Source organism: Mandrillus leucophaeus, unplaced genomic scaffold (genome assembly GCF_000951045.1).
Source record: "Mandrillus leucophaeus isolate KB7577 unplaced genomic scaffold, Mleu.le_1.0 Scaffold186, whole genome shotgun sequence".
Classification (NCBI taxonomy): Eukaryota; Metazoa; Chordata; class Mammalia; order Primates; family Cercopithecidae; genus Mandrillus; species Mandrillus leucophaeus.
In genome coordinates this window covers 6,444,204-6,457,437 of record NW_012101876.1, presented here as the reverse complement: position 1 = coordinate 6,457,437, position 13,234 = coordinate 6,444,204, and the positions used below count along the sequence as shown (strand labels likewise).

Below are 13,234 nucleotides of genomic sequence, written 5' to 3'. Positions count from 1 at the left end.
AGTAATGATATTATGAACATTCATGTGCAAGTCTTTCTGTAGGCATCTTTTCATCTCTCTTGGATAGATACCTAAAAGTGGAACTGCTGGGCCATATAAGTATGTGTTTAATCTTTTAAGAAATTATCAAACTGTTTTTCAAACTGGTTTGATCATTTTGCCTTCTTACCAGCAATGTATGAGAGTTCTTTTCTCCATATCCTCACCAATACCTGGCACTGGCAGTCTTTTTGATGTTAGTCATTTTAGTGAATATGTAGTAGTTTGCATTTTTGTTTCCTAAAGATTCATGATCTTTTCATGTATTTACCATTCATATTTCTCCAGTGAGGTATCTATTTGAATCTTTTGCCCATTTACTATTGGGTCGCTTGGTTTTTCAGTATTGAGTTGTAAGAGTTCTTTACATATTCTGGATAGAAGTCCTTTATTAGCTATATGCTTTGCAAAGATTTTCTCCCTATGATCTGTCTTTTTCTAAATGGTGTCAAAGTTCTAAACTTTAATGAAGTCTAATTAACAACCTTTTCTTCTTTTCTGGATTGTGTTTTTGGTATTACATCTGATAAATCTTTTCCTAACCTCAAGTCACAAAGAATTTGCTGTACTTTCTGCATGTAAGTATTATTGGGAATAAGAGGACCTTCTTCCTATGGTTACTGTCAGGACTAAGCAAGATAATGTACATAAAGCATCTGATAAACAGAGCGTTAAGATCCTTCCTCTGATTAGAACATCTGTACTTTTTTTAAGATTTTCTTTTTCCTTGAATTCAGGACAGGAAAAAACATAACCATTGCTTAACATTCCAGTCTTGTTGACCTTAGATTGAAAGCTCTGTAAGGCAAGAAACCGCTACCGGTCATATACTACTGGAAATACTATAAAAACACTATACAGGCCAGGTGTGGTGGCTCATGCCTATAATCCCAGCATTTTGGGAGGCCAAGGTGGGCGGATCACTTGAGGTCAGGAGTTCGAGACCAGCCTGGCCAAGATGGAGGAACCCTATCTCTACTAAAAATACAAAAAAAAAGAAAAAATTAGGTGTGCATGGTGGTGCACGCCTGTAATCCCAGCTACTAGTGAGGCTGAGGCAGGAGAATCGCTTGAACCCGGGAGGCGGAGGTTGCAGTGAGCCAAGATCATGCCATAGCACTCCAGCCTGAGTGACAGAGTGAGACTCTGTCTCAAAAAAAAAAAAAAAAAGTAATTTGAAAATGGGATGGTCATTTTAAATATGCAAGAAAATGTCTTTTCCCAAGTTGAACAATTTTAAATTTCTAGACTACAAATCTTTGATTTTCCTTGTTGACCAAGCACTGTGCCTTGCACATACTAGGATTTCAAAAACTTAAATTAAAAAAAAAGATACCTTTCTGTTGAAGAATATTTCCGTACTTGCCCTTTTATAAATTCAATGGTAAAAAGTTGTGGATTTTCTGAGTCACAGACCAATGCAAATACCTAATGAAAAAACAAAAAATAGCTTCAACAAAAAAATGTTTATGGTTTTAGAGTATTTCATTATGAAATGCATCGCTTAGCTTACAAAAGTCAGTATTTTAAGATGTGACTTGTTTACAATGTAAGAGTTTAAAACTGCTTAAAAGTCTCATTCAAATTTTCAGTTATTAACAAGTTCCATTCTTTATATATACTTGGAAAATAACTTTTGTAATAATCATTGTTCTATGATCAATTAATATAAATATGTTGAGTTAAATACAAATTCTGTCCATTTCATATGCTTTAGCCATGAGTAAACATTAAAATACAAAGAAAAATATCCTAATTTATCAATAGAAAGAAATCTCATTTAAGCTAACAATGCTGAAAACTTACTTCTCCTAAAGGCTTCAATGTTGCAATATTATAGGTTGCTGGATCACGTTCTACTAAACATGTTTCTGTAAGTGCTAGAACTCTTTTTACAGGCTCCTTCAAAAAATAAAATTGAGACATATTAAAAAGTTATTTTTAAAAATGTCAAAATCAGATGAATAAATTTTCATTTTTAACATATGGGTCTTACCGAATGTCTAGGTGATATTTTTTGGACTACAAACTCTGCTAAAGATGTGATGGATTCATCAGTGCTGTATTTTCCAAAGCGAAGATTCAAATATTGCTCAAATTCTAAAGGCTCTTTCCTGATCCGCAATGAAATACCTATGTAGTTACCAGCATGGTCTATTGCACTTTTAATAATCTCTTCTCTTTGTTCTGATGCAAATAAATGCTGCACAAATTTAGAAAGTTAAAAAGTCAGAGTTGAAACAACTGAAATGTGTCTATAGCTAATCAACTCATAGGAAAGGTATTACAGTAGAAATTCTAGACAAAAAAGAGGTAGGTCTTAGAAGCAAATAAACAGTTGTTTCAATGAAAAGACTATTACTAAGTTAAACTAATAAAGTCTGGGATACAGAGCCTGGCAAGCAACTCATTGAATGGCAATTATCTCAAAATTTCTCAGGTTCTGGTTCTCATCACCTTACGCAAAACAGCACGCTGGTTCTTCCAAGAAGGGCCTCCAAGGAACCCCAGTCAGGCCACTGGGGGTGATGGGTACTGTGTGGGCAGGACTCTCAGTTTCAAACAAGGCAGCTCTGATTTAATCTGTTTTACATAGTGGGCTTCTTTGCAAGATGATGCTGAAGAATGTTTAAATGTTTACAAGTCATTGGCCTACTAATGTTACAGACCAACTTTCTGGGCTCTATTTACAAAGATAAGGAAACAGGCTACAGGATGAGTATCTGTCATTTGAAATGCTTGGGATCAGAAGTATTTCAGACTTCAGAGTTTTTCAGCGTTTGGAATATTTTCATTGCACTTACCAGTTGAGCATCTCAAATCTGAAAATCCCAAATCTGAAATGCCCCAATAAGCATTTCCTTTAAGCATCATGTTGGCACTCAGAACGTTTCAGATTTTGGAACATTTTGAACTTCCAGATTTGGTATGCTCAACCTAAACTTGCATTTGGTGCCTAGAGGCCAGAAATGCTAAATGTCCTGTAAAGGGCAGAGTAGGTGTCCCACACAAGAAAGAATTGTCCTGCTCAGAATGTCAATAGCTCCCCTGCTGAGAAACGCTGGATCACATCGTGTTAAAGAACCTGATCTTATTCCTAGCAACTTTTTATAGTCACCATAGATGCAAAAGGTATTCAAGGTTTGTTGAATAAATCTGGTATAGTACCATATTTATAGTGAATTGATTCATTTTAGCTACTATCTTACAGTGAGAAAGTGGATTAATTCAAATCAAAACTTCTTGCTGCCACCAAGTAATATAAAATGTTGGCAAAAAGAAGAGTATCAAACAATCTCCATCCTTAATATTTACCTTATTATTCCATTTTATGGCTTGGTTGAATTACTGTGAGACAGTTATCCTATTAAGGCCTGACAGGCCACATTCTTGTAATCGGGTATGTTTACCAACAAGATGTTAAGCATTCCAAATTACCACTGACCAGGGAAGACAGTCTATGGATAGTACTAAGACAGCAGGCTTTGGGCTAGGAGAAGGGCCTTCATCTTTTGGGTCTAGCCTCAGAGGTAACACACGGAGGTTTACCTGTGTGTTCCTAGATGAGGAAAACTAGGATGGTACCCATCAAGTGGGGAAAGAGTAAATCTAAGATGGAAAAAGGCCTGTAACTCTGAAGAACACAACTATATTTTGTACATCAGATTATCTAGTCCCCATCATTGTTTATTTCCCTTTTGCTAACATCTACTCTTATATATGTAAAAGTTCTAGGCTTATTTTGGCTCTGCTACCAAGAAAAGGATATTTTATCTACAAAACACTAAATATTGAAGCAGCATTCCCAGAACACTAAGGTAGCTACAAAAATTAAATTTTCAAGAGAAAGGAATTTTGCAATTAAGTTCAAATGAGTCTCTCCATTTGGAGACCTTCCTCTACTGTACATCTTTGAGATAGAAAGGCAGGATATATCTTTAAAAAAAATAGTTATCTATACTTCAGCTTCTATTACTGATTAATAGGGTCTCAGCATCTTAAGTAGCTTCTGTTACACCCCATAATTTACTTATATACAGTTCTGAATTTCAGAACAAAAACATGTAATGAATCCCAAATTAAGTTTCAATGAATACTCAGATTTCAGATTATAAACAGCTAGGCAAAGGATGAATGACTCTCAAAAAGTAAGCGATTTTAAATTACTTTTTCAATTTTTTTTTCCTTTTTGTGCAGAACAAGATCTCGCTATGTTGCCCAGGGAGGTCTCAAACTCCTGGGCTCAAGCTATCCTCCTACCTCTACCTCCCTAAGTGCTGGGATTATAGGTGTGAGCCACCCTGCAAGGCTTAAATTACTTTTTCAAAGAAAGCTTAGAAACTTTTTGGTAAGACAGTAATACCAATGAAAATAACAACTGTAGTCACTGTTTACAGTACTAAGCCATTCATTGTGTGTAAAGCATTTTACATATCTCACCAGATCCTCACCCTCCTCCTTTTGGAAAGCAGCAAATTGGGATTCAAGCTCAGGTATCTTTGATACCAAAACCTGCACTCTTAGACTTCTTCCCAGAGGACTCACATGAAATTTCTAAATGAAGTATAAAAAGCTTTGCTTTCCTTCAAATGGTCATGACCCTTTTAAAGGGTTTTTTTCTTTTTTTAAAAAAGTACTTACCAATCTACTAAATCCTCCATAAAGTATACAAAATCCTCCTTGATAATCTGAGAGATCTACAAATCCTTCAATATTTCTATAGTCATAGGAACAGAGTACTCTGTTGGTTGCTGGATTAATTTGGTCAAAGCCTCCAGGAGTTACTTCCAAAATTACGGGTTTTCTTGAGTCACTCCAGTGATGCTTATAGCAGTTGTATCTCTAGAGACAGGAACAGTATTCCTTTTAGGTTTGTAAAATAAAACTATATAAAATAAAATTTAATGTATCAGTCACTATCAAAACAACCAAAAATCTAATCATCATCATAAATATTTAGAACTACTATCCAAATTGTTAAAAATATGATTAATGTTAGCCATTTGGAGGTGTTTAAGAATGTTTGCACTAATTGAAGACAGTACATTCCTTTTTAATTAGCAAAGGTTTTGGACTACAATATTTTGTGAAGCTATTTTAAGCCACTCTATGTGAATTTATAAAAAGAAAAAAGGAAATCCTACATAGAAATGTATTCTGAAAGAGTTTTATTGGAAAAAAGATCCACTTTCTTTGATGGATTCTTTTAATCCAAGTTCAATACTGAAAAGAGCTAAGTCACATTTCAGGGAAGTTGTAATATTCAATTTAAACAACCTGAATCAGCTCAGTATATTAATGTATATTTTATTTCCACATACCAAAAAAAAAAAAAGCTGAGGCCTACATTTGACCTTAGGCTTTTCTAACCACACAATTGGAAAGTTATTTTCAAGATTTTAGATCATAATAGCAAGTAAAATTCCATTTAGATAATATTCTTTCACAAATTAAAGTAGCTGTCAGAAATTATCAGAATAGTCAATATCCATTTACTATCCAGTTATAGTCTTTAAAAAGAAAAAAGGTTTAATCAAGGCTGCTAAGCAAAATGATGCGATATGAAAGAAGAAAATAAATTTAAAATAAAAGAAAATTGAAGCAAAGAGAAAATAAGAATAACAAAGTTTCAGATGTGAAATGAGTATCCTCTCCCCTACCAACACACCACAAAGTTTTCTGCCCATCAATATGAAGTGAGATACATGGTCATTTACCATTTTTAACATAAAAATCAATTGGCTGCTCTACGTTACAACTATTTCTAATACTGAAATAACAAATTATCTTCTAGGTTTTCAGAAAAGAGAGTGAGGCACTAAGTAATGAATACCTCCACTAATATCCCAACACTGAAGTCAGCAATGACCTTCACAGGACATCAAGTCTCCTCAACATTACTGATCTACGCATCACACACACACATAGTTCCATAAAAGTAATTGTGCAGACAAGGGGCCTGCATTAACCCAAGAATATAGAACCTTGATTCTGAACTAAAAGATCAATCAATGCCACACCTCTCCTGCAGGAATGGGAGAAGAAGGTAGGGCACAAAAATTGTGAAGTTTTCCAAACTACACTTGTGTACATGCCTCGAGACCACTATATAGAATATTCTCCATTCCTCCCAGCTCATAAACAGCTGCCATTAATGAGATGTGCTGATAGAAACATCATTATATCTCAGGATTGCACGGACCAACCAAGAAGGACTTTGAGAAACCCTGATTTAGAAGTATATCTAGGGCAAATGGAGGTCTTAGAGCCAAATTCAACTTAGGCAAGAAGAGTACCATTTAGCCAGCACAGCATTTGGGGTGGAATCTAAATTTGTTTTTAGGATGATATAGGTGTCACTTTGAGCCCCTTACTCCTGATGTAAAATTAGGTAAACTATCCTTTGGGCTATCTTCTAGAGGTACTGTTTCTACCACAAGATTTTGAAAAGTATTAAGTGGCGGAAGTTAACTGGTACAAAAGACAGCTTATATAAAAACTCTAAGTATGCTTTTGAAAGCAGTTGTTTCCCAAACAGATGAAGTATGTCACCTGCCAACATAGAATATTAAAATAAGCACACCAAGTTATGATTTATAAAAATTTGACCACGGCTCATCAGGAACAAGAAATAAGCAGCTCGCCGGTTGCCAATGAACTATTTTAAAAGGCTGCTGAGCAACCAGTCAATTGCTAGAGTTGAAATTAATGAGGTTTCTAGGATGCTAAAACAAGCAGCAGAGTATTCATAGAAAGGATGAGGGCCTAAGACGGACAGGAGAATGGTGCTGCCCGCATATTAGAATTCAGTTCCTGCCTTTTGCCAAAAGCTAGGGTTCTGAACAGTGCTATAAATTTAAGCATTATTTTTCCCCATTATAAAAGTAATACCTGCTAATGGGAAGAAAGTTAATATTTCAAGAGAGTGTAAAAGCATACACGCCTATTCCTCTTTCCCAGAAGTCTCTGATTTAGTTTAAATGCTGCTGTTACATTACTGGAAAAGGCCTGGGAAAGTTAAGATGACTCTGATATGCTACCAGTTTCCTCCAAAGCTGTCAGTGCACCATGCCAAGCTTCAGTACAGGCCAGATCCAGTCCAAGAACATGAAAGAAGACAGTTTCAATATGCTCAAATCTTAAAACTTGAACACTTCTGAAATAAGAAACTCCTACACGAAACAACGAATGCATGTTCCAACAAGCACTATCAGCAGTGTGATGCTCTCTAGTATTATTGTTTGGAATACTGAATAAGGACTACCTGAATGCTTATAGTGTTGCTTTTAATGCTCCAAAGGTTTTTTTGCCTGATTTTTTTTCCCCATCTACCAGCATCAACATTCTTAAATCTAACTGTTCATATTTGAGTTTCCTATTAAACTACATCATGTATCATATGGTAACAGGAAACATTAAAATTTTGTTTCCGTTTTTTCCCTTTAGCTTTGCTACAAATGGAACAGATTATGAAATGATTTTTACAATAAAGGGCAACATTTGAACAAATAAAAATACATAATAAATGTTAAATATTTACCCTTCCTGTGATTTTTCCCTCTGAAAAATCGGTTCTAAATCTCTGAAAGAGAAAACATAACCACAGTTTATAACAGACTGGTAAGGAAGACTTGGCTCAGTCCCTTCTACTCAAAGCAAGTAAAATCCTGACTTGGTAACCTGGACACTAAAAACTGTTATTCAAGTTATAGTTTAAGAATATTCAATAAAAAGAGTATGAAACCTTACTGAAGAACAAGATAAACATAGAATGCTTTCTCTTGCATATGCAATTAAAAAAAACTAATAAGAAACTCTCAAATATAAAAGATTTCCAGCCTGTTAGAGAAAAATGAACATTCCACAGTGTCAAGTTAAAGGTCAGTAAGAAAAAGTAATCATAGTGGGTATAGAGAACATTAATTTCTCTACTTATATGTAACTACTTCATTTTAAAAAGAGAAGAAAGAAATTTCATTTATGAACATGGAATCTTCTTACTAATGCTTCTGTGAGAAGTTCTGTTCTGTGCTCTGTAGAAAATTTTAAAGTTTCTGACTTTTTTCCGCTGCCTTTACGAAATGTGAGGTTGAACTCTGTTCCTTGTCCTTTTCCAACAGGGCTGATGCTGCAAATATCTCCATAAGGCCACTAAAAAAAAAAAAAAAGTTATTTTGAGTGGTGCTACTATAACACAGTAAAATGTAATGCTTACTTTTGTCACTTTAATTTCATAATCACTGATTAAATCAGCAAAATTTTACAAAATAGAGGTCTAGAAGTTGTGTCTTATAGTAATTCTGTAAAGAAATTCTTTTAAAGGTTTTTAGTCAGAAAAATTCAACATGCATTCTTATTTTAATGACAGTAATCCAAAGAAATTAAAATTAAAAAGTGACAAGAACTGGGAGGTGAAATTTTATGATTACTTATAAATTTGTTAATAAGTTTGTGAAACATGCCTAATTTGGAATTAAAATAGGCCAGAATAACTTTGAATATGTTTACTTATAAATGTTCAGGTTACTCTTGCCTTTATACACACATAATGCTACTTCCATGACAAGTATTTCATACCAACTGGACTCATGACTTACATATGTTTTTATTACAGTAAAAAGTATAAGCCTTTAAAAATTATAGAGAACTAAACTACTAATCGTACATAAAGGAGGTGGCCACAACTAATAGTAACTTCAAGTTATACCCTTGAGAGCCTAGAAATAAGCGTATTCTCCCCCTCCTCTTTATTTATTATTTTTGATCCCCAAATCAGAGTATTACATAAGCACATCAATCTCTTTCAGATTTGACATTTCTATCTTAAAGTACTGATTTAAGAGAGGGTGATGGGTCACAGCCTGGCTTTTAAAATTCAAAGGGAGTTCATACAAACACCTAACAGCTTCTAACAGGATTACCTGATTTGTTACTTCTAAGGTATTGGGATTATATGTAGTAATCGCATGAGTTCCAACTGAAAAGACACGCTTATACCTACAAAAGGAAAACAAGTGCTTAAATTTAGTGTTAAACAAAAAGATATTTTATAAGAAAATATATAACAAAACAAACACTTCAATAAATACACAGAAATGTATTAGTTGATTAATGGTGACTAAATATAGCTTAGTTATATATTCTCACCTTTTTAAATGTTCTAAAATGTTATTTTTATTAAAACCCACCCACTCATTTTACTGTGAACTATTAACATATCTAAGTAGAAAAGTATGACTTATATGCAAGCAACCTTGTGTGTTGCCAGTATAAATTAAGTTGGGAAAGCATCAGCTGAGGATGCTGAAAGATTCTAAATGGGAAACTTATTTTAAAAAAAGACACTGCATACCAATGCTTTCAAAATACCCTTACAACAAAGCCATTCGGAAAGGAAGGAAAAGCTATGGCCTGGGGCAACTGGTCAGTCCATATCCCGGAACACAGCCATATCCTGGAATCTTAATAGTTTCTACTTAAGCAACTACCTATTACATCTCAGTGTTGCAATTTTATAGAAGTAGGAAGCCTATACCACAAACAAGCAGTTTTCACTTCTCACTTCATTTCCTTTCCTTCAAGTAACATATTTGAAGGAGAAAAAACATTTGGGTATCAGTAATCCTTCAGAAGAGAGAGGAAATCATAATCATAAAAGGAAATTAGAAAAATTTATTTAAAGCAAAATAGTTCTTTGGAAATAAAATATTAAAATGGATAAAACATTAGTACATATAAAACAAAATTTAGGAAAACAATTCACACAACCATACAGACAAAAGTTTTTTAAAATGTTGTGTATAACTCTATGCTGACAAATTTGAAAATTAAGAATAAATCAACCTTTATATGGAAGAATTTAAGAAAGCTGCAAAGAATTACATCCACCAAAAGCACCAGGCTCAAATGATTTCAAGGCAGAAGAAACCTAAGAGGACCAAGTAACTCCCATGCTTCTTAAATTATTGCCGATAACTGAGTAAAGGCAGCTTCTCAATTCTTTCAATACTACTAAAATCTGAAAAGACAATACAATAAGAAAAAAACCCACAAATCTATTTTCAAAGTTAATATTAGCAATATCAAGTCGCACTTTAAAATAGTAATACACCGTGACCAATTAGGTAAACACTTCAATATTAGAAAAATGTATTAATATAATTGGTTATATTTATTGAAATATCTATTTGTATTTTAATATGAGATTTTTAAATTTTTATATGGATATGTGGTAAAGATTTATAAAATCGATCATTTTTCTCGTCTATTTTTAAAATCAGTATATTATAAAAATTAGAAAGGAAATGATCAATTTTATTAATCTTCACCACATATCCATATAAAAAAGTACTGCTACATTATAAATGCTTTTTTTCCTAATTCTACATGTCCAAAGTAGAGTGAGAAACTAAAGAATTACAGCACTTCCCTCTAACAAAAAAGCAGTCATTTGCTTCTTTTTAAAGTGGAGTGAGGGTTAGGGGACTGGTGAAGTAAACAAGCTATCTAAAGAGCTTAAAAGTCTCAAAACTTCAAAGCCTTTATCAATTAATAGGAACTAAAACAAAGAAATAAGATTTTGCTCAATCTTTGACTTAAAAGCTGCACAATGAAATCAAATGTGTGATAAGAGATGTGAATTCACAAACTATTTTTCAGAATCACCTTGAAAGTCAAATATGAAAATGCTTATAATCCTGAAATAAAACAACAGAATTTGTTTATTTTATTCTGGGAGCAAAAAGTGAACGAATGCCTGAAATGTTCCAAATGTAACTGCTGGTGTCATGTACAGTTTTAGAGGATTGGCTAAGAAAATATCCTTTTCAATCTTACACCAATCTTCTCTACCACACCTAAGCCTCTTCTAGTATCTTTCTCATATAATTCTGTCATCTAGATCATACTGTCAAAATAACTTTGAGATGACAATATTTTAGACCTATATTGTCCAATAAGACACTTTCTGATATGGCAAATTTCCACTGTCCAATAAGGAAGCAGTTCCCAACCTTTTTGGCACCAGGGACCAGCTTTGTGGAAGACAATTTTTCCATGGACAGGGCAGGCAGATGGCTTCAGGATAAAAGTGTCCTACCTCAGATCGTCAGGCATGAGTTAGATTATCATAAGGAGCACACAACCTAGATCCCTCTCATGTGCAGGGGGTGGAGCTCAGGCGGTAATGCTTGCTCGCTTGCCCGCCGCCTACCTCCTGTTGTGGGGCCCAGGTCTTAAGAGGCCAAAAACCTGGGCTTGGGGGCCCCTGCAATAAGGTAGCAATGAGCCAGGTGTACCTATTAAGCACTTGAAGTGTGGCTAAGGCAACTGAATTTTACATTTTATTTAAAGATAAATACTTTAAATAGCCACATGTAGTTAGTGGCTACCATATTGGAGAGATCACATTCTGGATCCTTCAGCAAAAGGATCCTGGAGTTGTATGCATGCTAGACCCAGCAGAGTACTGTCATAACTAGTAAACTCAGAGCTATCTTTCGGATAAATACTGAGCTCTAAAGCCATCCTAAGAAAGCTATAAAAAAAAAAAAAATCCTAAGAGAATTCCCTTCCCCTCTGCATTCCCTTCCGTAAGTACTCCCCATGCCACTCCTCTTTTAAGAGTGGCTATTGAACTTCTGCTTAAGGATGGGGCAATTATTTCTATATCATTTAAGACATCTTTATAAGCAACCTTGAACTTCCAAAGATTACCAAAAAAGCCTCCTTGGATAACAGATACAGAGATGAAAATCTCTAAAATGTCTCACATGTATGGAAAATTAGTCACAACATTTACAGCTAAAAGATTTTTATCAGCAGAGCGTGATGACTCACACCTGTAATCCCAGCACTTTGGGAGGCCGAGGCAGGAGGATCACTTGAGGTCAGGAATTTGAGACCAGCCTGGTCAACATGGGGAAAACTCGTCTCTACTAAAAATACAAAAATTAGCCAGGCGTGATGGTGGGTGCCTGTAATCCCAGCTACTCAGGAGGCTGAGGCAGGAGAATTGCTTGAATGGGGGAGGTGGAGGCTGCAGTGAGCCAAGATGATACCACTGCATTCCAGCCTGGGTGAGACTCCATCTCAAGAAAAATAAAAAATAGAAGATTTTTATCTTTTACTAAGTCAACAGTGTCCCAAGTCAAAGAACAGACAAAGAGTCCATGGATTCAGGGAGGCACAAGTCTTCATCTTTGAGGCTGACTCCTACCATAGTACCCAGCATTGACTACAGTAGATACTCAATAAATGCTTAATAGCTAAATAAAACAATCTATCCAAAAATGTCACTATGACCTATTAGCCTGCTCTTGCCTTTAAAGCAGGATGTCAGACAGCAAGTAATTTTACACCAATTTTTAAATTCATAGATCATCAGAAAAAGGCTAAGTTCATATTTTTATGATGAAAATATTCATTTTATTGGCTAAGAAAAATATTGTCATTTATAAATGACAATTTAATTTGCTGTTCTGAGTTTGTGATGAATTTATTGGCTAATTCTTAAAAATTATCATACTAAAAATTAGAAAAATACAGCCATATAAAATTTAAAAAGACTGAAGTCAACAGAATATGAGACATTTATGACACATACCAGATACATAATGTGAAAAAATATTAAAGACCTTTGCCCCCCAAATGAAAAACTAATATTCATTATTGGCTTTACCTACTGCACCTGTTTTCTTTTTATTCAGGGACTAAACTTACATCATTAAATGCCTACAAGAAGTAGGTATTTCTTAAGTTATCACAATTCACAGACTTATTGTAATACAATAGGTTATTAAACATAATTTATGTTACCATTAGGTGCAATGTTATTTAGAATCAGGAAACAAATGCTGCTTAAAGAAACACAAGTGTTTGAAGCAATTGCTTTATCTATGGGGCATTTTACTCCCCCTGCAATTGGTGATAAAGAATAAGGAAAAAAAATGTGCTAATGATAGTATTGGTGGAGATAAGATCGTCTGAACAGGAAGACCACTGAGGCAAAAGCTGGGGATGTAATCAAGTTTTGGATTTGATAAGGTGATGCTTATATTTTTTTAACAGATTAAACTTATATTAATTTGTATTAAAACACTTTTAAATTGGCCGGGCGTGGTGGCTCAAGCCTGTAATCCCAGCACTTTGGGAGGCCGAGACGGGCGGATCACGAGGTCAGGAGATCGAGACCATC

The 13,234-nt window shown here is 34.5% G+C and overlaps 1 protein-coding gene across 1 annotated transcript in view; it reads right to left on the bottom strand.

Annotated features, from left to right (window-relative positions):
* The window catches only part of DNAJC13 (DnaJ (Hsp40) homolog, subfamily C, member 13), a 120,673-nt gene that overhangs the window by 82,417 nt on the left and 25,022 nt on the right, over positions 1–13,234 (bottom strand). Inside the window, exons 3-9 of the mRNA XM_011977983.1 lie at positions 8,961–9,036; positions 8,041–8,190; positions 7,580–7,621; positions 4,681–4,881; positions 2,036–2,242; positions 1,846–1,941; positions 1,376–1,467 (exon numbers count right to left, since the gene is read on the bottom strand). Coding sequence (XP_011833373.1) covers positions 1,376–1,467; positions 1,846–1,941; positions 2,036–2,242; positions 4,681–4,881; positions 7,580–7,621; positions 8,041–8,190; positions 8,961–9,036 — 864 coding nt within the window. The remainder of the gene's footprint in view (positions 1–1,375; positions 1,468–1,845; positions 1,942–2,035; positions 2,243–4,680; positions 4,882–7,579; positions 7,622–8,040; positions 8,191–8,960; positions 9,037–13,234) is intronic.